The 26,149-nt window shown below is 43.9% G+C and overlaps 1 protein-coding gene across 3 annotated transcripts in view; it reads right to left on the bottom strand.

Annotated features, from left to right (window-relative positions):
• TRAPPC8 (trafficking protein particle complex subunit 8) overlaps positions 1-12,143 on the bottom strand; it is a 110,939-nt gene extending 98,796 nt beyond the window's left edge. The window contains exons 1-2 of one of the 3 annotated variants that reach the window (XM_039463804.2): positions 11,581-12,143; positions 1,822-2,016 (exon numbers count right to left, since the gene is read on the bottom strand). In XM_039463804.2, the coding sequence (XP_039319738.2) occupies positions 1,822-2,016; positions 11,581-11,737 (352 nt within the window). In that variant the 5' untranslated portion in view covers positions 11,738-12,143. Of the gene's footprint in view, positions 1-1,821; positions 2,017-11,580 lie in introns of those variants that run through there. The other 2 variants (XM_039463805.2, XM_074383644.1) reach the window with 2 other exon arrangements.
• Positions 12,144-26,149: the final 14,006 nt, after the last annotated feature.

Here is a 26,149-nt window from a genome sequence, read left to right as displayed (position 1 = left end):
ATGTCCAGCTAATTTTTGTATTATTAGTAGAGATGGGGTTTCACTACATTGGCCAGGCTGGTCTCGAACTCATGACCTCCAGTGATCCACCCGCCCTGGCCTCCCAAAGTGCTAGGATTACAGGCTTAAGCCACCACCCCCAGCTGCTTAAAGTATTAGATTATAAACTATCCTGGTCTAGAAAAATTATTTCATTAGACTGCTGAGGTCAGGCTCCGTGGCTCATGCCTGTAATCCCAGCACTCTAGGAGGCCGAGGCGGGCGGATCATGAGATCAAGAGATCGAGATCATCCTGGCCAACATGGTGAAATCCTGTCTCTACTAAAAACACAAAAAAATTAGCCGGGCATGGTGGCACGTGCCTGTGGTCCCAGCCACTCGGGAGGCTGAGGCAGAAAAATCACTTGAACCCAGGAGGCAGAGGTTACAGTGAGCAGAGATTGCACCACTGCACTCCAGCCTGGTGACAAAGCAAGACTCCGTCTAAAAAAAAAAAAGAAAAAATAGACTGCTGAAATACGCTAAACTGATGATGTACTTTGAATATTTTTCCTTTAAAATATCTACCTCAGGCCAGGCGCAGTGGCTCACGCCTGTAATCCCAGCACTTTGGGAGGCTGAGGCGGGTGGATCACGAGGTCAAGAGATTGAGACCATCCTGGTCAACATGGTGAAACTCCGTCTCTACTAAAAATACAAAAAAATTAGCTGGGCACGGTGGCACGTGCCTGTAATCCCAGCTACTCAGGAGGCTGAGGCAGGAGAATTGCCTGAACCCAGGAGGCGGAGGTTGCGGTGAGCCGAGATCGTGCCATTGCACTCCAGCCTGGGTAACAAGAGCGAAACTCCGTCTCAAAAAAAAAAAAAACTACCTCATGTCTATTAATATTAAAAACAGTTAAACCAAATACTGCTAAGCCACTTTAGATATTAATACTTAATTTCAGGTCAGGAACAGTGGCTCACACCTGTAACCCCAGCACTTAGGGAAGCTAGGCAGGATCACTTGAGGTCAGGTGTTCAATACTGGCCTGGGGAATGTAATGAGATCCCCATCTTTATAGATGTTTAATTTAAAAAATAAAATATATGGCCAGGCGTGGCGGCTCACGTCTGTAATCCCAGCACTTTAGAAGGCTGAGGCAGGCAGATCATGAGGTCGGGATATCAAGACCATCCTGGCTAAAATGGTGAAACCCTGACTCTACTAAAAATACAAAAAATTAGCCAGGTGTTGTGGTATGCACTCAGAGGCTGAGGCAGGAGAATCGCTTGAACCTGGAAGGCAGAGGTTGCAGTGAGCTGAGATCGTGCCACTGCACTTCAGCCTGGGCAACAGAGCAAGATTCTATCTCAAAATAATTAATAAAATAGAATAAAATACATATGTATATATGTTATTTTACCTACCAATCTTGTTATGAAAACATTTACCATTCAAGTTAAAGACATACTCACAAAAGACTACATATTTACACATATTTTATAAGCATTTCCTCTACTTAACACCCCAAGCAAAATAAAAATACATTAAACTTAGTGCTTTTTATTTATCACTTACATCACAAAAGAATTTTTTTAAATTTACTGTTAGTTCTTTCATTCAACAAATATTTATTATGCATATGTTCTAGATACTACTTTAGGTCCTGTAATAAAATAAATAGACAAAGTTCCTAGGACTGTTTTCAACATTGTATTCTCAGGCTCTAGCACTTAGGAAGCTCTTAAATATATGTTGAATGATCTCCCAAGTCAGAGAATTGCTTTTCCTAACAAAAGGAAACTTCTCTCAAATAATAATAAACCTTGTTACATACCACTGATGTTAAGGTCATAATCTCCTGCTGTAATCACATTAGCTACTAATCCTTCTGCAGGCTGACTGCCAGAAACAACATCATTCAAAAGCTTCCGGATGGCTCCAGGCTGAGGTGGCTGGGTGACAATGTTGCTTACTGCTATCTTCAAATTTTTAATTACGTGAAGTTGATTATTAGGATCTCTCATATGAACTTTAAAGAAAAAAAAAGAAAAAACTTGAAATTAATTCTACACAGTGCATAATAACACAAAATTGGGCTAATCGTTTACAAACAAAAAGGATGCTCAAATCAGAAGCCAGCAATTCCAAGTGGAACGTTCTTCCAGAAATATAAATGGTTAAAACATTCCCTCATGTACCAAAAGGGCTAGCTAGACAGTTTATTAACCGCAGGATTCCTTTGTCTCTCACTACTGCTCAGCTTTCCTACTGCAGGTTCTTTCCTTTTCTATGTTTGCAGTTGTTGGAAACCAATCACCAGCCAGACCACTTCTCTAATTCTCACCTCACACTAAAGCTGGTCCAAGGCAGCATAAGGTCTGTGGTATTAACAATAAAAACAGTAAAGGGAAAAAGGGGAATTAAATGTTGCACTTGGGCTTCTGCTTTCACTAGTCAGCCTACATTCTTAGCCTCTTTTTCACTCTCATAAAACTCAATGCCCACTCCAGTGCACGATGCTGTGGTGGAGGCTGTGGATGTGCAGGGGCAACAGGTATGTAGAAACTCTCTGTACTTTCTGCTCAAATTTGCCATTCATCTAAAACAGTTCTAAAAATCAGAACCTACTTAAAAAAAAAAAAAAACTGGCCGGGCGCGGTGCCTCACACACGCAATCCCAGCACTTTGGGAGGCTGAGGCATGCGGATCACGAGGTCAAGAGATCAAGACCATCCTGGACAACATGATGAAACCCGGTCTCTACTAAAAATACAAAAAATTAGCTGGGTGTGGTGGGGCGGGGGGGCTGTAATCCCAGCTACTAGGGAGACTGAGGCAGGAGAATCACTTGAACCCGGAAGGTGGAGGCTGCAGGGAGCTGAGATTGCACCAATGCACACTAGCCTGGGTGACAAAGTGAGACTCAGTCTCAAAAAAATAAATTTCCACATTCCTTCTGCCATCCCAGTACTTCCTGCCACCACGGTGCTATAGTCCTTGCTTCAGCCTATACAATTGATGATCAGTAAGTAGTTTAGAGCTTCAGGACTGGGAACAGGTTCTAAGGCAATTACAGCAAGAAGACAGTGCCCATAGTCCACAGAACAAAATGTGAGCATATTTTTTCGCATAACCAGACAAAATGTTCCACAGTAGCATTAAAAGCAGTCCATTATAATGATAAAGGACTCAGGTTTTTGAGTTGGACTTTAATTTAAATCCCAATCCATTACTTATCAATTGGGTTACCCTGAACAACTTTTCTGTGCTTCAAATTCCTCATGTGTACAAGTGACTACTATCTACTTCACAGAATCATTTTAAGGATTTAGGTGAGCTATTGTTAGATAAGTGTGAAGAACTGAACACCATGCTCAATAAGTAACGGAGGCAGTACAGCAGCAGCAGCACCAGCAGCTACAACATATGCTACTTCAACTGCATCATGGGTCATGATCTAAAATAAGAGGCAACTTTGGGTAAATGGTCTTGATACTTAAAAATAAAGAATGACACTTTATTCTCAATGGAAAATGCCTTATACCAAAATCCAGGCCTGCCTCTCCCTCTACCTCTCCTTACATACATATATATATTTTGTTTGTTTGTTTTTGAGACGGAGTCTTGCACTGTCACCCAGGCTGGAGTGCTAAGGCAGGATCTCAGCTCACTGCAACCTCTGCCTCCTAGGTTCACATGATTCTCCTGCCTCAGTCTCCTTTGTAGCTGGGATTACAGGCACACACCACCACGAACAGCTAATTTTTTGTATTTTTAGTAGAGACAGAGTTTCACTATGTTGGCCAGACTGTTCTCCAATTCCTGACCTCGTGATCCACCCACCTTGGCCTCCCAAAGTGCTGGGATTACAGATGTGAGCCACAGCACCTGGCCCCAGGCCTGCCTATATTTTAAATAAAGTTATTTATTTAAAATATAGACTTTTCTAAATTTCCTATGTGTTCTATTGATTTCTAATATTTTTTATTAAAAAAAAGACTCTACCAAAGACCCTACCTCCAAAAAGATAAGTTTATAAATGATAGTAAAAATTAAATTTAAAAAAGACTCAAAACGTTTTTAAAATTATGTGGTACAAATGTATATTGTGGATGTATATACCCAAAAAGTATACATGCAGCCAGGCACGGTGGCTCACACCTGTAATCCCAGTAACTTGGGAGGCCGAGGTAGGTGGATCACTTCAGGTCAGGAGTTTGAGAACAGCCTGGCCAACATGGTGAAACCCCATGTCTACTAAAATACAAAAATTAGCCAGGCATGGTGGAAAGCACCTATAATCCCACCTACTAGGAAGGCTGTGGCAGGAGAATCGCTTGAATCTGGGAGGCAGAGGCTGCAGTGAGCCAAGATGTGCCACTGCACTCTAGCCTGGACAACAGATTGTGATTCCCTCTCGGAAAAAAAAAAAAAAAAGTATACATGCAAATTTTATCATAGTGATTGCCTATAAAAGGAAGGAAAGAAAAGGGGCTAAGAAGAAAAGGTAGAAAGAGAACTTCAACCAGGAAAGTTTGTCCTATAATTTTTTATTTATTTTTAAAAGGAAAGATAAAAAGCAAATATGATGGAGGGTTAAAATATGTTCGTTCTGGTTAATGGGGAGGGGGATGTTTCTTGCATTCTCTGCATTCTTCTATAATTGTTATGTTTTCTAACTTAAATAAACATATCAGCCTCTCTTCCTAAACTTCCCAGTCAGTCAAATTATGCAGTAGAGAAACAAACAAACAAAAAAAAACTATACTGCATTTCTGATATCCTTAGGAACATACTGCACAAGTATTTTCCTTAAAGTTGCTTCATAGTGGCTCACACCTGTAATCCCAGCACTTTGAAAGGCCAAGGCGGCAGATCACCTGAGGTCAGGAGTTGGGGACCAGCCTGGCCAACATGGTGAACCCCATGTCTACTAAAAATACAAAATTAGCCAGGAGTGGTGGCGTGTGCCTGTAATCCCAGCTACTCGGAAGGCTGAGGCAGGAGAATCACTTGCAACCGGGAGGCAACAGTTGCAATGAGCCAAGACCGCACCACTGCAATCCAGCCTGGGCAAAATGACAGAAACTCTATCTCAAAAAATAATAAAATAAAATAAAGTTGCTTCATGATTGTCAAATAACCTAAGTAGCCATGTACGTATTTAAACTTCCCTTTAACTACCTTTTGATATTCATAAGCATTAACATAGGAAAAAAAATTTTTTTAATTAGAAAAAAAGTGTTAACACAAAAAGACAATCTAGTTTTGCCCCATATTCAAGGTGGGTTTGTCAATTACTAGGTAATTCTGTGTGACCAACATAACACAGCAAAAGCAATGGTATTTCAGTTCTGAGATAAGTTTTGTTTTGTTTGAGACAGGGTCTGCAGGGTCTGCCTCTGTCGCCTAGGCTGGAGTGCAGTGGTACAATTTCAACTCACTGCAACACCCGTCTCCCAGGTTCCAGTTCTGGTGCCTCAGACTTCCTAGCAGCTGGTATTACAGGTGCCTGCTATGACACCAGGCTACTTTTTGTATTCTCAGTAGAGACAATGTTTCACCATGTTGGTCAGGTTGGTCTTGAACGCCTGACCTCATGTGATCTACCCACCTCAGCCTCCCAAAGTGCTGGGATTACAGGTGTGAGCCACCACACCCAGCCTTCTGAGATAAGTTTTAAAAGTCTATGCCTTCCATCTTAGGTTCTAATTATTTGTTTTGGGAGAAGCTAACTGCCATGCTATGGGAACACTCAGATGACTCTGGCCCCTGCTGACAGCTCTACTGCAAACCTCATGAGAGACGCTGAACTAGAGCTACCCAGCGAAGCCACTCCCAGATTCCAGAGGAAGTGAGAATAAACGCTTTCAAGATACAAAGTTTTAGAGTAATTTGTTACATAATAGGTAAATGACACTGGGGTATCACAAAACCAAACTAATAAAGAAAGCAAGAGCGAAGAATAACTTAAGAGAAATGTGAAATGCTCTTAATTCAGACAAATTTAAAAGCCTCAGATAAATATATTAAGGCTTCACTGAATTTAATATATAACATCTCAATTTCAAAACGAAATTAAGCTCTACTGTTACCTTACTTTCGTAAGTTCTTGAATACTGTATTTTGAAGTACATTTCCTAGAATTTTCCATGAAATACTGGTTCCTCAAGAAAATTAAAGAGTGTTTCTGAAAAATGACACTTCGTTCAAATACATTTGGGAAATACTAAGTTTTAAAGGTATCTTTACAGGTCTTTCCAGTGTCCAACTGTGGAAAGTTTCCAAACTTTCCATAGTTTGCTATATCAAACTATAATCCTCCCAAACACACGCTACCTTAAGCAAACTTATTTCACCACAACGATCTTTTTCAAGGCCAGGCACAGTGGCTGACACCTGTAATCCCAGCACTTTGGGAGACCGAGGTCAGGAGTTTGAGACCAGCCTGATCAACATGGAGAAATCCCCCGTCTCTACTAAAAATACAAAATTACCATTACCCAGGCATGGTGGTGAATGCCTGTAATCCCAGCTACTGGGAAGGCTGAGGCAGGAGAATCACTTGAACCCAAAAAGGTGGAGGCTGAGGTGAGCTGAGATCGTACCACTGCACTCCAGCCTGGGTGACAAGAGCAAAACTCATCTCAAAAAACAAAAACAAAACCAAGAATCCTTAAAACAAAACCACGGCTCATATGAAGAAAAAAAAACATCTGGTGTTTGAGAAATGTATTGGAAGGCCACGCATGGTGGCTGAAAACTCAGGCCTGTAATCCTAACACTTACAGGGTTCAAGTGATTCATGCCTCCCAGGTTCAAATGATTCTCCAGTTCAGTCTCCCGAATAGGTAGGACTACAGGAACCCACTACCACGCAAGGCTAATTTTTGTATTTTCAGTAGAGACAGGGCTTTGCCACGTTGGCCACACTGGTCTCAAACTCCTGACCTGAGGCGATTGTCTGCCTTGGCCTCCCAAAGGGCTGAAATTACAGGACCAAGACACTGTGCCTAGCCTACTTTTCAATCCCTTTAATAATCTTAATTTCAAAATAATGTACAAGCCACATACTTCCAAGTTAGTACTAAAGTGAAATTTTCTTGAAACATCTAAATGATACACTGCAACACTGTTTAGAACTATCAAAGAACTATCATTAAGCAAAAATAAGGCTAATTTTAATTTTTTTTTTTTTTTTTTGAGACGGAGTTTCGCTCTTGTTACCCAGGCTGGAGTGCAATGGCGCGATCTCGGCTCACCGCAACCTCCGCCTCCTGGGTTCAAGCAATTCTCCTGCCTCCGCCTCCTGAGTAGCTGGGATTACAGGCACGTGCCACCATGCCCAGCTAATTTTTTGTATTTTTAGTAGAGACGGGGTTTCACCATGTTGACCAGGATGGTCTCGATCTCTTGACCTCGTGATCCACCCGCCTCGGCCTCCCAAAGTGCTGGGATTACAGGCTTGAGCCACCGCGCCCGGCTTAATTTTTTGTTTTGTGCTTGATTATTAATACCACGACCCTTTGAAACACAGCCAGTGGAAATTCTTCAAGTATTAGGAAATTAAAAATTTGTGTCAAACAATAACTAAGTCTCAAATATATATCAAGCACAGCAATAACAGTAAATATATACAATAAATTTAATTATATATTTTTTGCCAGGCACAGTGGCTCCCTCCTGCAATCTCAGCACTTTGGGAGACCAAGGCAGAGGGATCACGAGGTGAGGAGATTGAGACCATCCTGGCCAACATGCTGAAACCCCGCCTCTACTAAAAATACACAAATTAGCTGGGTGTGGTGGTACGTGCCTGTAATCCCAGCTACTCAGGAGGCAGAGGCAGGAGAATCACTTGAACCTGGGAGGCAGAGGTTGCAGTGAGCCTAGATTGCACCACTGCACTCCAGCCTTGTGACAGAGCGCGACTCTATCTCAAAAAATAAAATAAACAAATTTAATTATATATTTTTAATATAATTTAATACTCTTCAGGTTTTAAAATGTCTCTAAGGAAGCCAGGTGCTGTGGCTCACGCCTGTATTCCTAGCACTTTGCAAGGCAGAGGCAGGCAGATCACCTGGGGTCAGGAGTTCAAGACCAGCCTGACCAACATGGAGAAATCTAGTCTCTACTGAAAATACAAAATCAAGCAGGTGTAGTGGCGGGCACCTGTAATCCCAGCTACTCGGGAGGCTGAGGCAAGAGAATCACTTGAACTCACGCAGCAAAGGTTGCAGTGAGCCGAGAGCCAAGATGGCACCACTGCACTCAAGCCTGGGAAACAAAAATGAAACTCCATCTCAAAAAAAAGAAAAGAAAAGAAAAAGGAAAAAAAAAGTATCTCTAAAGAACCTAAAATGGCTCTCTGTTGTCTAATACATCAAAAGTCTAACCTGTACTTTGAAAGTCCTACACATGAGGCCGGGCGTGGTGGCGCATGCCTGTAATCCTAGTACTTTGGGAGGCCAAGGTGGGTGGATCACCTGAGGTCAGGAGTTCAAGACCAGCCTGGCCATCATGGAGAAACCCCATCTTTAAAAAAAAAAAGAAAGAAAGAAAGAAAAGAAAGTCCTACACATAAATAGTACTCAAATCTTGTCTATCAACCCTCTCAAATCTCTTCTATCAACTCTCTCTTCAGTGTAGCTTTAAACCTTGTGTTTTCTACTAAACTCTAAAAATAAGTCTCCTGACAATACTTGGCACTGTATCTGACACTACTTGATATCTCAGCAATCAAGGCAAAGTTTTACCCTAAATAACAGCATACCTACAGGCCAGAAATTGAGTCTTTTTTTTTTTAAGATTCTTTTCTCCCTCTAAGGAAATGTTAGCTTATTTTAGTTAATTGTATTTTTAAATTACATTGCCTGAAGTGATATGGTCATGCCTCACTTCCTAAAGAAAATCTGTCTTTGAAAAATCCCCACACTTGAGACAAAAAGCAGGCTGTTCTGGATAGTAAAGAACTCTAAAATATATTTACCAGCAAAAAACTAAACCAAGAAAAATCAAGTCCTTTTTGCCAGATTTCTAATGTTACCACCATAGTCTATGTCCTAATCATCTTGAAATTTAAAACTTAACATCTCCTGGTCAACTCACTAATCTCCAAAACTTCAACTCATTAATCTCCAAGTATTTCACACCCTCAAGAATCTACTGACTGCTTCATATTTACCATTAGATATAAAATCTAAAATCCCCTTCCTAAAATTCAAGGTCCTCCCTTTAAGCAATCCTCTCTTACCACTCTGTACTCCCGTAAGGAAAGTTTCCCAACCATTCAGTCATAATTTAGACCTTTTGCCCGTACCATTCTGACCTCATCCCACTCCTTCATAGAGAATGACTGCCGTCTTTCCTGCTTTCTACCAACTGTCTACCTACCCACTTACATCCAACTCATCATTATACACCTTCTCTAGCCCAGGCCCAGTGGTTTGAGAAGAGCCTGTGCAACAAAGAGAAACCCAGTCTTAATAAAAATAAAAATTAGCCAGGCATGCTGGCATGTGCCTGTAGTCCCAGCTACTTGGGAGACTGAAGCAGAAGGATGGCTGGAACCTGGGAGGTTAAGGCTGCAGTGAGTGAGTGAGCTATGATGGTACAACTGCACTCCACCATTCCCAGCCTAGGCGACAGAATAAGATCTTGTCTCAAAAAAAAAGCAAGACTGGACACAGTGGCTCACACCTGTAATCCCAGCACTTTGGGAGGCCAAGGCAGGCGGATCACCTTAGGTCAGGAGTTCAAGACCAGCCTGATGAACACGGAGAAACCCCATCTCTACTAAAAATACTAAAATTAGCTGGGCGTGGTGGCTCATGCCTGTAATCCCAACTACTCAGGAGGCTGAGGCAGGAGGATCGCGTGAACCCAGGAGGCAGAGGGTGCAGTGAGCTGAGATTGTGCCACTGTACTCTAGAGCCCGGTCAACAGAGCGAAACTTCGCCTCAAAAAACAACAACAAAATAAAAACCTAATTTCACTTGTTTCTTTTACTTTTTTAAGGTGGCTACTAAAATTTTTTAATTATAACTAACTCACATTATATTTCAATTAGACAGCACTGCTTTATGGTGCAAGTAAACAATTCTAAATATTGTCAGGAGATAAGATGATTAAGAACACAATGTCTTGAGTCACACTGCCTTGTTTTAAATCTTTCCCAGATGCAAGACTGTGGACACATTAACACTTCTATGCTTCAATGTCCTCAAATTTAAAATTGCAATAACATGGGATTCAGTGAGGGCTAAAAGAGGAAAGTTACACATAACAAGTATCAGGTATTAGCATTACTATCACATATTAACAAAGTAGGTTTGAAACAAATTCCTTCTCATAGAAAAAAAAATAAGTAGGAAAGAGTACACACATACAAGTCAAACTGGCTCAAGTGTTTGTTTTTTTAAGAATTCAAAAATGTAGGGCATTTTGTTGTTCCTGTTAAGTCCAACATTGAAGGAAGTGAGACTGATAGCCAAGATACAGGCTAAAGAAAATCCAAAAGTTCCGTAACTGTTTTTTTGGACAGCTCCTTTTCTCCCCTAAAAAAGCTAATTTGTAATGGAGCTCTTCACCCAAAGAACACAGTAGCACGAAAATACATGAATGTATGGTACAGCACTGATTTTTTTATTTTGAAGTTAAGTCATATTAAGCTAATAAACATCACAGTCGTTTGCTCGACATAGGCTTACTATAAAACCCTTCAGTTCTTATTGAGCTTAACAAAATAATCTTTACTTGTACTTGGTTATTTGGAAGATACTGGCTAAAACATACTTGAAGCTTTACTAAATAATTTTCCCCTAATAAAAAAATCCAAAGCTGGAGAAAACGGGTAGCTCCTTAATAAGAAGACATTTCTCTTAGTAAACTTATATCTGAAAAACCAAATTTTAGGACTTTTCCATCCCTATAAGTATAGAATAACTCCAAATATCTAGGTTGGATTAACCACAAGTTGGGCTTGCTGCTTCTTCCTTCGGGCAAAAAGCTGTTTCAAGTTTTATTCTTCAAATAATATTTTTAATTTTCTTGAGGAGTTAAGCGAAATACTGTATATCTAAGAATATCTTAGTAAAATAGCAAAACAGTAGTTCAGACAGAGATGATCCTCAACGCTACAAGAATGTAAAGATATCCAGAACTACTCTGAAAGTCCAGTTAACACCCAAATGAGGATGACAGGTCTTCCTTACTCAGACACTGTTGGTTTAAGAGGCAGTGTTTTCCTACCTTAGCTGCTTTGCAAGTGCCTAATTCCTTCGCTATGGCCGTGAAGAACAGTCTCAATGCCCTTCTCAAAGACTCGTTTACACCTTTTCACCAACTACTTAACGAAATAGCTTATCTGAGAACAAAGTGCCCAGAGATGGAGCTTAGGACTGCGCTGTCTTGACGACCTCATGGTCCCTTCTCCAGCCGCCCCCGGAGTACGTCGGGGCTGCAGCCCCAGACGCCACGGTACCTGCTCCAGGACGTAAACACCACCCTTCTCTCCCCAGCCCGCCCGCAACTTCCTTCTCCCGGCCACGGCTTTGCGGGAGTCCACTGGAAAAGGAACGATACCACATACCCTCGGAAGTGAGGCGGGAGAAGGGCTTAAGCAGCTCCGCGAAGCTAAGGTGATTGAGACGAGTGAGCCGCTCGGCTTCGTCGCTGCACAGCGCGGCGACACAGGGGACGAAGGAGTCCGGGATTAGCTCCTGCACTGATTGTACACACTGGGCCATCGCCGCGGCAGAGGCAGCGGCGGCGCCCGCCCTCCGGCCCACCCTGAGAGGTGATCCCGCCGCTGCAGCAGCTACCGCCGCCGCCCGCCGGCCTGGCCCGGCCGGGCGGGGCCCCGAACGCACTGGAGCCTAGAGACGAGTAGAAGGAACAGACGCCGCCGCTTCGGTTTCTGGGACACACACCAATGACCCCCCTTCCCGTCACCGCCGCTCCTCAGCGCTCGTCCCCCCGTGCTCGCATTCCACCCTGATAGGTGGAGACGCAGACAGTCACCACTTAGTCCTTCGGACGGCAAAACCTTGGTCACTGCCCGACCGGAACCGCCATATTGAGGCCGAACCCTGACCAACCGGCAGTACTACTCCCGGCAGCCCCCGCGCGCCACCCTCACGTGACTGGGTTAAAGGAGACGGTAGGGGCGAGGGAAGAGAGCTAGGCGAGGGAAGTGGAGAGCGACGGAGGCCGGTTGGGAGGCTGGAGCCGGAAGTGCTGTGACGGAGGGTCCCCACCCACTGGGCGGGGCGGGGCTATAAGGCGGTGGGCGGAGCCGGGGATGGGGGGAGGCGCGCAACTCTAGGCGGGGATTTCAGGCTCGCACTTGACGTAGCAGAGCTAAGAGCGATCCGCGAGCGGCAGGCGGGACTTTGAGACGGGTGCTGTCACGGTGATGGAGGCGCACGCTCACTTTCCACGCAGGCCCGGCCTATTTCACGTCCCTAAGGCTCTCATCCTGGCTCCTATGGGCAGCTGATGCTGTTGGTCGCGTGGGTTCCTACGCTCGCGGCGGAGCAGCGGGTTCTGCACCTGCTCCGTGTAGAGGGTGTGGATCTCTTGGAAGTGCTTGGGGTTTCGCGGAAGCGGACTTCAGCGGACCATGTATCCTTTAAATACAGCCATGCTTCTAAAAGCGGACTGTCGCCGGGCGCGGTGGCTCAAGCCTGTAATCCCAGCACTTTGGGAGGCCGAGGCGGGTGGATCACGAGGTCGAGAGATCGAGATCATCCTGGTCAACATGGTGAAACCCTGTCTCTACTAAAAATACAAAAAATTAGCTGGGCATGGTGGCACGTGTCTGTAATCCCAGCTACTCAGGAGGCTGAGGCAGGAGAATTGCCTGAACCCAGGAGGCGGAGGTTGCGGTGAGCCGAGATCGCGCCATTGCACTCAAGCCTGGGTAACAAGAGCGAAAACTCGGTCTCAAAAAAAAAAAAAAAAAGCGGACTGTCACTTTGTATGGACTCATCCATTGAACAGAATGTGTGCGTGTGAGTGCTGCAATTCACTGCAGTGTAATTGCGCTGCTGCATTTTTGTTGGTCGCAGGGAAAGGGTGTGCCTGCAAATGTCCGCGTTGTTCGTCCACAGCCTCTTCCTTTTTACACTCTGCTAGGATGTTTACTTCCTAGTGGTGGAGGTAGGGGAAGCCAGTATTTATGAACTATGTATAACCGGCTTTCATTCCTAACTTTTCAAATACAGTTTAAGGGGAGAGGGGTCAGTGGTTTGTGCCTTTTAAGTAGAAGTAAATGAAAATAATTTTACTAATGTATTACTCAATTGTTTGAGTTTCTTCTGTATTGCATGCATGCCAAAAATATAAGGCAAGGAAAAATGAATCATTCTATCGTGATTTTATGGTGCTTTAATTAAAGGAGTCTTCCTCAACTTCAGCGTCTCAAATTTTTCCACTTTTTGACACCCTCAAGTTTTCACTATAGTAATAATTTATGACAAGTAAGCTGTATGTCTCTCATGTAAGTTGATAAATGGGAGGTAGGAAAGCACAATAGGACATATTAGTGAAATGCCTTGGCTACAAATTAACTTATGGGAGTGTCCATCCATCACTTCAGGAGATTTATTTGGCAACGGTAAGGACGAGCCGGAGAAACAGGTCTATGCCTTTCGAAAATGATTTTGAGGGTTCCAAATTTAAAGAGGATATTGAGAAGCACACGGTTTTCATCTAAGAGGGGCGATAGGGGAAAACAGTCATTCGTGCCTTTGGCTCAGTGAATCTGCATTTTTTACAGAAGATGACATAAAAGGGGCAAAGGAAAAATGTGGGGAATCTGCATTTTACGTAAGATAACAGAGACAAAATGGGGTAGGGGAACAATCAGATATGCATTTGTTTCTAGTGAGCTGGGGTGACCACCTCTAAAGATAAGCTATCAATTTGCATTGCTTGGTGAAGTTTTAGCAGCACGCTAGGAATGTCCTTGTCGGCAAAATATGGGGGAGACGTGTAGCTTTTCATCTTGTAGCCATCTTATTTAGGAACCAAAAGGGGGAGGTAGATTTGGTGACCCAGTTCCCAACTTGACTTTTCCCTTTAGCTAAATCAGTTTGGGTTTCCAAAATTTAATTTCCTTTTGCAAGCGATAACATATGCAAGGTAGGGATCTGGAAATTCATTTCCTTAAAACTATATACATCTGGAAGTTATTATCCTATCCCTAGGGGTACACATAATCCCTTTTCATTGCTTCTGATTCATTTCGTTACCCTTTATGTGAGTATCTCATATAATTGGATGTGACTCAAGTTATGAGACACAATTTTTGTTAACAGGACTCAACATGCTATTTAGTACTCAACTAAAAAGTTTCAAAGGCCATTTATTTTTTATGCTGAAAGTAAAAACAGCGGCTGGGCAAGGTGGCTTACACCTGTAATCCCAGCACTTTGGGAGGCCGAGGTGGGCAGATCATGAGGTCAAGAAATTGAGACCATCCTGGCCAACGTGGTGAAACCCTGTCTCTATTTAAAAAAAGAAAGAAAGAAAGAAAGAAAAAACAGCCGTATTTGACTTTTTGAAAAGGACTTTCAAGGGTAATTTAGCCAAAATGAATTTTTCTGAGATATAATTCACAAGCCATACAATTTATCCCTGCAAATAAGTGTACAATTCAATGGTTTTCAATATATTTTGAAAGTTGTGTAACCATTACTTCTATCTAATTTCAGAACATTTTCATCCCAGAAAGAAGCCTGGTACAGGCTTTTATCATTCTTCACACTGCCACACCCTCCAGTCCCTGGCAATCACTAATCTACTTTCTGCCTGTGCAGATTTATCTATTCTGGACATTTCATATAAGTGAAGTTATACAATATGTGTCCTTCGTGCACATATTACTTGGCAATATGTTTTCAAGGTTTATCTATGTTGTAACATGAATCAGTACTTCATTCCTTTTTATAGCTGAGCCTAAATGGGTTTTTGTCTTATGCATTGACTTTGCAATTATTATTATTATTATTATTATTATTATTATTTTAAAGACAGGGTTTCACCTTGTTGGTCAGGCTGGTCTTGAACTCCTGACCTCAGGTGATCCGCCCGCCTTGGCCTCCAAAGTGCTTGGATTACAGGCGTGAGCCACCATGCCCGGCCACAATTTTTTTTTCAGATGTGTAAAGATGAGGGCTCACTATATTGCCCAGGCTGGCCTCAAACTTCTGGGCTCAAGTGATCCTTCTGCCTCAGCCTCCCAAAATACTGAGATTGCAGGTGTGAGCCACCACACCCAGCTTGACTTCACAATCTAACACCACATCCACACACAGTGTTTCCAGTGAGTAACTTCACTGTATAAATACATTTCTTTCATAGTCTATCCTGGTCTCTTCTTTCTTTTGACAAGGTACTGTTTGAACGCAGTATCATCTCCTTTAAGGTACTAAACTCAGACCTTTTTCCCCTCTTCTCCAAATTCCTATCTAAAGAGCCTGTGGAGTCACACCCTACAAACCATAAAATGTTATCAGATGGGTTTTTATGTCAATTTATATAACGTGGCTTACTTTCCAACTTGACTCTGGCATAATATCACATGACAGATAAAGGAAATCACAGTATTTTACCTCAAAATATATTTCTTCGCCATCTTTTGAAATGTCCCTGCAAAGCCATTTTGTTGGAGGAGGGGTAATTGCATCTGTAAAGAATCTCTGTAATCCCAGCACTTTAGGAGGCCGAGAAGGATGGATCAACTGAGGTCAGGAGTTGGAGATCAGCCTAGCCAACATGCTGAAACCTTGTCTCTACCAAAAATACAAAATCAGTGTGGGGTGGTGGTAGATGTCCGTAATCCCAACTACTTGGAAGGCTGAGGCAGGAGAGTCATTTGAACCCAGGAGGCAGAGGTTGCAGTGAGCTGAGATCATGCCATTGCGCTCTACCCTGGGCAAAAAGAGTGAAACTCTGTCTCAAATTAAAAAAAAAGAACCTCTAGTAACATAACTAGATCTTTCCCCCTTCCAGGCCCTTCCAATTCTAAAGAGATTAACTGAGAGTCTAGTCTAGCCCCTTTTACAAGTCGGAATAGGAAACATTTGCCAACTATAATCTCTAAGGATGGCCACCTAGGAGACTTAATCTACGTAATAAGAACCTTGGTGTTTACCACCCACCCACCCCCTTTTTTTTTTTTTTTTTGAGAAAGACTTTCCTGCTGTTGCCCAGGCTGAAGTGCAGTGGCATAGTCTCAGCTCACTGCAACCTCTGCCTCCTGAGTTCAAGCAGTTCTCCTGACTACAGGCAAGTGGGACTACAGGCACACGCCACCACACCTGGCTAATTTTTATATTTTTACTAGAGACGGGATTTCGCCATGTTGGCCAGGCTGGTCTTGAACTCCTGACCTCATGATCCACCCAACTCAGCCTCCCAGAGTGCTGGGATTACAGGCTTGGGCCACTGCACCCGGCCCCACTACCCATTATGTTAATCCAGGCACTCCTTTCTGTTGATTCCAAGTCTTTAGATAGTAACTTCACTCTTTCAACCAATTGCCAATTAGAAAATCTTTTAACCCACCTATAACCTATAAGCCCTCCCCTCAAACCCTCAAGTTGTCCTACCTTTCCAGACCAAACCAATGTAGGTCCCACCTGTATTGATTGATATCTTATGTCTCCCTTAAGTTGTATAAAACTAAGCTGTTACCCAACCATCATGGATACATGTTCTCAGTATCTCTTGGGACTGTGCCTCGGGCCTTGGTCACACATATATTGTTTAGAATAAACCCCTTTAGTGGCTGGGCATGGTAGCTCACACCTGTAATCCCAGCATATTGGGAGGCCAAGGCGGGCATATCACCTGAGGTCAAGAGTTTGAGACCAGCCTGACCAACATGGAGAAACCCATCTCTACTAGAAATACAAAACATTAGCCAGGTGGGATGGTGAATGCCTGTAATGCCAGCTACTTGGGAAACTGAGGCAGGAGAATCACTTGAACCCAGGAGGTGGAGGTTTCAGTGCGCCAAGATCATGCCATTGCACTACAGCCTGGCAGCAAGAGCAAAAACTCCTTCTAAAAAAAAAAATAAAAAAAAATAAAAAATAAAAAAAAAGCCGGGTGCGGTGGCTCAAGCCTGTAATCCTAGCACTTTGGGAGGCCGAGGCGGGTGGATCACGAGGTCGAGAGATCGAGACCATCCTGGTCAACATGGTGAAACCCCGTCTCTACTAAATATACAAAAAGTTAGCTGGGCATGGTGGCGTGTGCCTGTAATCCCAGCTACTCAGGAGGCTGAGACAGGAGAATTGCCTGAACCCAGGAGGCGGTGGTTGCGGTGAGCCGAGATCGCGCCATTGCACTCCAGCCTGGGTAACAAGAGCGAAACTCTGTCTCAAAAAAAAAAAGCTTTATATGCTTTAAAGAGTTTGATTCTTTTTGGTGGCAGTAATTACTGTGACCATAGTAGCAGAGCTTTTAGTCAGGATTCTTTCAACGTCAAAACAAAGCAAATTAGGCCAGGTGCAGTGGCTCATTCCCATAATCCCAGCACTTTTGGAGGCCCAGGCAGGCGGATCATCTGAGGTCAGGAATTCTAGACCAGCCTGGCCAACATGGTGAACCCTGTCCCTGTTAGGCCTCCATATGCAAGCCTGGATCCTGAAAGTCTAAAGTCCTGCCTGCCTCATCTAATTATCTCCCACCCCATGCCTGCTTCGCCATTGTCCCTGATCACCCAGCGGAGCTTACCCCCACAAGCTCCTCACCCAACCCTGCCATCTTAACTGTTCTTATGATACTGTGAATACCTGTCACCCACCCTGCCATCTTAACTGCTCTTCTGCCTCACCCCCACCCGCCATTGTAACTAAACTTATGATAATGTATACTCTTTGCCCCTACCCCCCAACACTGTAACTGATCTTACTCTGTAACTTTCCACTGCCCACCCCAAACCTATAAAACCAACTCCTATCCCACTGCCCTTTGTTAACGCCCTTTTTGGCCTTAGCCCACCTGCACCTAGGTGAATAAACAGCCATGTTGCTCACAGAAAGCCTGTTTAGGGGGACCTCTTCATTCAAAGCTCGCATTTTCAGCAGTCCCTACTAAAATTTGGCCAGGCATGGCGGTGTGTACCTGTTGTCTCAGCTACAGAAGAATCGCTTGAACCTGGGAAATGGAGGTTGCAGTGAGCCAAGATCACTCCAGCCTAGGAAACAGAGCAAGACTCCATCAAAAAAAAAAAAAAAAAGCAAATTAAATTTATACTAGCTTCAGCAAAGCAGAGAATTTAATGGGTCATGTAACTACAGGTACAGGTGGGATAAAGGGATAAAAGTCACAGGAAAGAAGGAAGAGCAACAAAAATCGTGGTTTCAAGGACCAAAGGCCAGGACTGGTTACCAGCAAGTCCCTCTATCTCTTTTTTTTTTTTTTTTTTTTTTTGAGACGGAGTTTCTTCGCTCTTGTTACCCAGGCTGGAGTGCAATGGTGCGATCTCGGCTCACCACAACCTCCGCCTCCTGGGTTCAGGCAATTCTTCTGCCTCAACCTCCTGAGAAGCTGGGATTACAGGCACACGCCACCATGCCCAGCTAATGTTTTGTATTTTTAGTAGAGACAGGGTTTCACCATGTTGACCAGGATGGTCTCGATCTGTTGACCTCGTGATCCACCCACCTCGGCCTCCCAAAGTGCTGGTATTACAGGCTTGAGCCACCGCGCCCGGCCCAAGTCCCTCTATCTCTTATTTCTAATTCCCTGTTAGGCTTCCTGAAGAAGGAAGCCTCTGTCTAGATCAGGCGTCCCCAAACTACGACCAGCAGGCCACATGCAGCCTCCTGAGGCCATTTATCTGGCCCCCTGCTGCACTTCAGGAAGGGGCACCTCTTTCATTGGTGGTCAGTGAGAGGAGCACAGTATGTGGCGGCCCTCCAACGGTCTGAGGGACAGTGAACTGGCCCCCTGTGTAAACAGTTTGGGGACGCCTGGTCTAGATGATAGGCTTTGCCCACATCCCCAGATCATATTGTTGAGGCTCAGAAATGTCAGTGAAAAGAGTTGAACTCTGTAAAATATTTGGAGATATTTATTCTGAGCCAAATATGAGCGACTATTCAGTCCGAGAACATGTGTTCAAGGTGGTTGGGTACAGACAGCTTAGTTTTATACGTTTTAAGGAGGCGTGAAACATCAATCAAATACATTTAAGAAATACACTGGTGGCCAGGCATTGTGACTCATGTCTATAATCCCAGCACTTTGGGAGGCTGAGGTGGGCAGATCACAGGTCAGGAGTTCGAGACAAGCCTGGCCAACATGGTGAAACCTCATCTTTACTAAAAATACAAAAATTAGCTGGGCATAGTGGTGCTTTTCTGAATCCTATATACTCAAGAGGCTGAGGCAGGGGAATTGCTTGAACTGAGATCCAGGAGATAGAGGTTGCAGTGAGCCGAGATCACGCTACTGCACTCCAGCATGGGCTACAGAGTAAGACTTCGTCTCAAAAAAAAAAAAAAAAAAAAAAACCAAAACAACAACAACAACAAACATTTGTTTGAGGTGGGATGCAGTGGCTTACACCTGTAATCCCAGCACTTTGGGAGGCCAAGGTGAGAGGGTCACCTGAGGTCAGGAGTTTGAGACCAGCCTGGCCAACATGGTGAAACTCCATCTCTACAAAAATACAAAAAAATTAGCTGGGTATGGTTGTGCATGCCTGTAATCCCAGCTACTCAGGAAGCTGAGACAGGAGAATCACTTGAACTCAGGAGGCAGAGGTTGCAGTGAGCTCAGATAGTGCCATTGCATTCCAGCCTGGGCAACAGAGACTTCATCTCAAAAATAAATAAACAAATACATTGGTTGAATCCCAAAAGGCGGGACAACTCAAAGTTGCAGGTGGGGTTTGGTGGGCTTCAAGACTATAGGTGAAGGTGAACTTTTTATTTTTTTTTGAGATGGAGTTTCCCTCTTCCTGCCCAGTCTGGGTTGCAATGGTCCCATCTCAGCTCACCACAACCTCTGCCTCGAAGGTTCAAGTGATTCTTCTGCCTCAGCCTCCCGAGTAGCTGGGATTACAGGCATGTGCCACCACACCCAGCTAAATTTGTATTTTTAGTAGAGAAAGGGTTTCTCCATGTTGGTCAGGCTGGTCTCGAACTCGAGATCCACTCACCTCTGCCTCCCAAAGTGCTGGGATTACAGGCGTGAGCCACAGTGCCTGGCAAGTGAATTTAAACACTTTCTATTTGATAATTGATTGAGTCTGTCTAACTGGGATTCAAGCTCTGAGATTGCACCACTGCACTCCAGCCTGGGCCACAGAGCAAGACTCCATCTCAAAAACCAGAAAGGGAATGTTCAGGTTAAGATAAAGATTGTGGAAACCAAAGTTCTTTTGCAGTCTTATAGTGGCTGCCCTTAGAGACATTACGTGACAAATGTTTCCTATTCGGATCTTAATCTCTTTAGGATTGGGAGAGTCTGAAAGAAAAAGAACTAGCTATGTTAATAGAGTTTTGTTTTGGTTTTTGTTGGTTTTTTTTTTTTTTTTTTTTTTTTTTTTTTTTTTTTTTTTGACGCAATCTTGATCTGTCGCCCAGGCTGGAGTGCACTGCAACCTCCGTCTTCTGGGTTCAATCGATTCTCCTGCCTCAGACTCTCAAGTATCTGGGACTGCATGTGCGTGCCACCATGCCCAGCTAATTTTTGTATTTTTAGTAGAGATGAGGTTTCACCATATTGGCCAGGCTGAACTCGAACTCCTGACCTCATGATCCACCAGCCTCAGGCTCCCTAAATGCTGGGATTACAGGTATGAGTCATTCCGCCTGCCCAGCCCATTCTCTATAGATGCAAATTTTCCCTCACAAAGAACAGCTTTGCAGGGCCATTTCAAAGTATGGCTAAGAAACATGTTTTGGGGTAAAATATTTTGATTTTCTTAGTCTCATAATGTTATGCCACAGTGAAGTTGGAAAGTAAGTCAGGACATATAGTGTTAAATAAAACCCATCTGATGAGAATGTATGATTTGTAGTACATGACTCTCCAGACCTCTTAGATAGGAATTTGGGCAAAATATTAAAAAATCTGAGTTTAGTCCTCAGACACCAGTATCTCAAAATAAGGTATTTTGACCTGCTGAACTAAAGAAGCTGCAAGATCTGTTTGACCCCCCAACACCCTTCCTCACTGAAGTTGAACTTCTTTATCTACCTAAGATCCAGACCTACCAAGAAGAACAATTTTTTTTTCTCCCCTTCCGTATAATCTCATCTATTGCAGAAAATAAGACCAAGATGTCCCCACACCTGAACAGACCCTTTTACAAGTATGACTGTCTCCAAGGATCATTTGCATTTCAAAGAGAACTATTTACATATTAATTTCTGTTTTGTGCTCCAATCCTTCTCCCCAGTAATCATTTATTGCCCCTCAATAGAATTCTTGTCCTCACTCCCATAACCTGTTTTGCAAGGCTCTAAGCTCCCATTTTTTCTGTAGCCTCAGGATGGTATATAATTAGCCAGTGTGGTGATTCTTTTTTTTTTTTTTCTTTCTTTCTTCTGTCCACATTTTCTGGGAAGCTGGTGTCTGGTATGGTGGCTCTTGTCTGTTGTCCTAGCTACTTAGGAGGCTTGGGCAAGAGAAACACTTGAGCTCAGGAGTTCAAGGCTGCAATGAGGAATGATCCTGCTGCTGTACTCTAGCCTGGGCAGCAGAGCCAGACCCTATCTCTATTTTTTTTTTTTTTTTTTTTTTTTTTTGAGACGGAGTTCCGCTCTTGTTACCCAGGCTGGAGTGCAATGGCGCGATCTCGGCTCACCGCAATCTCCGCCTCCTGGGTTCAGGCAATTCTCCTATCTCAGCCTCCTGAGTAGCTGGGATTACAGGCATGTGCCACGATGCCTAGCTAATTTTTTGTATTTTTAGTAGAGACGGGATTTCACCATGTTGACCAGGATGGTCTTGATCTCTCGACCTCGTGATCCACCCACCTCGGCCTCCCAAAGTGCTGGGATTACAGGCTTGAGCCACCGCGCCCAGCCTTGAGACAGAGTTTTGCTCTTGTTGCCCAGGCTGGAGTGCGATGGCACAAGTTTGGCTCACCACAATCTCTGCCTCCCAGGTTCGAAGGATTCTCCTGCCCCAGCCTCCCAAGTAGCTAGGATTACAGGCATGTACCACCATGCCCTGCTAATCTTGTATTTTTAGTAGAGACGGGGTTTCTCCATGTTGCTCAGGCTGGTCTCGAACTCCTGATCTCAGGTTATCTACCCACCTGGGCCTCCCAAAGTGCTGGGGTTACAGGCGTATGCCACCACGCCCAACCATAAAGGGACTTTTAGTCCCTTGGCTGCTCTGGTTCAGGGGTCTTTAATACCCTTTGCTGCTCTGTGGGTCTCATTCTATACATCTGGGCAGAAGGTGAGCAGAGGCAGGTCTTGTCTTCTTCCTTGTCAGAGTGGGTCTGGCAGCAAAGGGTTGTCCTGCTGCACATACAATGAGGAGTTGACTCTGGTAACCAGGAGGAAACAAATGCTCTTTCTTGATAATCTTTCTTTCTTTCTTTCTCTCTTTTTTTGAGACAGAGTCTCGCCCTGTTGCCCAGGCTGGAGTGCAATGGCGAGATCCTGGCTCACTACAACTTCCTCTTTCCAGGTTCAAATGATTCTCCTGCCTTAGCTTCCAAAGTATCGGATATTACAGGTGCCTACCACCACACTCAGCTATTTTTTGTGTTTTTAGTAGAGTTGGGGGTTTTACCATGTTGGCCAGGGTGGTCTCAAACTCCTGACCTGGTGATCTGCCCGCCTCAGCCTCCCAAAGTGCTGGGATTACAGGCATGAGCCACCACGCCCAATCAATAATCTTGTTTCTTTTCTTTTTTTTTTTTTTGAGACGGAGTTTCACCCTTGTTACCCAGGCTGGAGTGCAATGGCGCGATCTCGGCTCACCGCAACCTCCGCCTCCTGGGCTCAGGCAATTCTCCTGCCTCAGCCTCCTGAGTAGCTGGGATTACAGGTGCGCGCCACCACGCCCAGCTAGTTTTTTTGTATTTTTATTAGAGACGGGGTTTCACCATGTTGACCAGGATGGTCTCGATCTCTCGACCTCGTGATCCACCCGCCTCGGCCTCCCAAAGTGCTGGGATTACAGGCTTGAGCCACCGCGCCCGGCCTAATAATCTTGTTTCTTTAATCTCATATTAAATGTTTTTCCACTGACTGAAAAAAAAAAATGGTACAATAAAATAAAATTCTGAAAATAGTAAGAAGCATACTTTCTAAAAAGATCTAAGGTTCTAAAATTCTTTTCCTGTTCTTCAAACTCTATGGTAAGTTAAGAAAACTTGGCAGGGTATGGTGGCTCATACCTATAATCTTAGCATTTTGGGAGACTGAGGTGGGTGGAGTTTAAGAATTCAAGACCAGCCTGGTGGTGAAACCTTGTTTCTATTAAAAATACAAAAATTAGCTGGGCGTGGTGGCATGCATCTATAATCCAAGCTACTTGGGAGGCTGAGGCAGGAGAAGGGATTAACCCAGGAAGCAGAGTTTGTCATGAGCAGAGATCGTGACATTTGCACTCTAGCATGGACAGCAAGGCAAAAACTTCATCTCAGAAAAAAGACTTTTGGTGGGGCGTGGTGGCTCACGCCTGTAATCTAAGCACTTTGCAGGCCAAGGCAGGTGGATCACCTGAGGTTGGAAGTTCAAGACTAGCCTGACCAACATGGTGAAACCTCGTCTTTATTAAAAAAAAAAAAAAAAGACTTTCACTTACTTCTTAGAACCCCAAGTAGACATCCTTGAATAATGATAGCTACCATTTACAGTGTTTACCTAAAGCCGAGCAACATCAAAGTGTTCTACGCGTGTTGATTCATTGAAAGTTCACAACAGTTCTCAGAGGTAGATCTTATTCACAACTGAGGAAACAAAGGCACAAAATTAACTGACTTCCCTCAGAAATTCCATGTAGTATGTGACAGAGTTAGAATTTAAATAGCATGGCTTGACTCCTTACTGTTTCTTTCTTTCTTTCTTTTTTTTTTTTTTTTTTTTTTTTTGGAGACAGGATCTTACCCTGTCTCCTAGGCTGAAGTGCAGTGGCACAATCCCAGTTCACTGCAGCCTCAACATCCTGGGCTCACATGATCCTCCCACTTCAGCCTCCCAAGTAGTTGGGAATACAGGCACACGCCACCACATCCAGCTATTGTATTTTTTAGTAGAGACGAGGTTTCGCCATGTTGCCCGTGGCTGGTCTCAAACTCAGAGGCTCAAGCAATCCACCTACCTAAGCCTTTCTTTCTTTCTTTCTTTCCTTCTTTCTTTCTTTCTTTCTTTCTTTCTTTCTTTCTTTCTTTCTTTTTTTTTTTTTGAGACGGAGTTTCGCTCTTGTTACCCAGGCTGAAGTGCAATGGCGCGATCTCGGCTCACCGCAACCTCTGCCTCCTGGCTTCAGGTAATTCTCCTGCCTCAACCTCCTGAGTAGCTGCGATTACAGGCACACACCACCATGCCCAGCTAATTTTTTGTATTTTTAGTAGAGGTGGGGTTTCACCGTGTTGACCAGGATGGTCTCGATCTTTTGACCTCGTGATCCACCCGCCTCAGCCTCCCAAAGTGCTGGGATTACAGGTTTGTTTGTTTTTTTGAGACAGAGTCTTGCTCCGTTGTCGGGGGCCAGGCTGGAATGCAATGGCGAGACCTCGGCTCACTGCAACCTCCGCCTCCCGGGTTCAAGCAATTCTCCTGCTTCAGCCTCCCAAGTAGCTAGGACTACAGGCGCATGCCACCACGCCCAGCTAATTTTTGTATTTTTAGTAGAGACAGGGTTTCACCATGTTGGCCAGGATGGTCTCGGTCTCTTGACCTCGTGATCCGCCCACCTCGGCCTTCCAAAGTGCTGGGATTACAGGCGTGAGCCACTCATTGTGCCCAGCCCTACCTCAGCCTTTCAAAGTATTGGGATTGCAAGTGTGAGCCACGGTGCCTGGCCAACTTCATACTCTTATCCATTATATACTATATCCCTTCTGTTGCCACAGTGATTCATAATGTCATAACTAGTATTTTGGCTGTATCCTCAGTAAATACTTGTTAAGTGGGTCTGAATATAATTCTTTTTTTTTTTTTTTTTTTTTTTCAAAGACAGGGTTTCACCATGTTGGCCAGGCTGGTCTTAAACTCCTGACCTCAGGTGATCCGCCTGCCTAGGCCTCCCAAAGCTGAGATTACAGGTGTGAGCCACCACGCCCAGCCTGAATATAATTCTTAATATGTATTTGAGAAATAATAGAGTTGACATTTTCAGAGAAAGACCTTAAGTTATAAGAGTATCAATTTGTGGCCATTAATATATATCCATTGTGATATATAATGAGAATGCTGTTGTGGCTGAATTGCAGGACTCAGGGAAGGCTTAGCTCCCTGATAGGATGTGTGATTCTAGGCCCTTGGTCCCTCACTCACCCAAGAATGGGGGAGAGGACCCTGCTGGGTGTGGTGAGCTCATTTAAGTAAATATTTGACTCCAAAGAGTTTTTCAGAAAGTGATTCATTTAGGCAGAGAGAGAAAAATGAGAAAAAGAGAGAGAGCAAGCAAGCTCCCACACTGTCGTGAGAGGGGATCCAGAAATGGAGTCTGCACGGATGAGAAAGAAGGGGACTTTTAACCTGGGAATTATTCCCTCCCTATTCAAGTTTTCTGTCCTAAGAAAGGAGTTTCTTTAACCTTCCACTGGAGTGATTGATCTTTGATTTCTGACATCTGATTTGTTGTTTGGCCCACTGTCCTCCCATAGCTACTTTCTAGACAAAGGGAGCTCACCTGGGTGGTTTATCTTCTGGAGCAAAGACCTCTAAGCTTCTGGATAGAGACATGAAAGAAGGCAGGTCGGGCATGTTGCTGGGAAGGTCTTGCCTTTGAAACCACGCCCCCTTGTGGATCCGGGAGGAGAATACATTCCCTCACTGTCTCTTTGGACATAGTTGAAGAGAGTTAGCCAGCTTTTGTGTGCCCCGATAATCTTCCCTTCTCTTGTCCAAAAATACACACCTTCTTTAGCACATTCTTTCATGTATGATTTTATTTTTTATTTTATTTATTTTTTTATTTTTTATTTTATTTATTTATTTTTT

Source organism: Saimiri boliviensis, chromosome 13, assembly GCF_048565385.1.
Source record: "Saimiri boliviensis isolate mSaiBol1 chromosome 13, mSaiBol1.pri, whole genome shotgun sequence".
Taxonomy (NCBI): domain Eukaryota; kingdom Metazoa; phylum Chordata; class Mammalia; order Primates; family Cebidae; genus Saimiri; species Saimiri boliviensis.
This window is presented reverse-complemented; position numbering and strand designations above follow the sequence as displayed.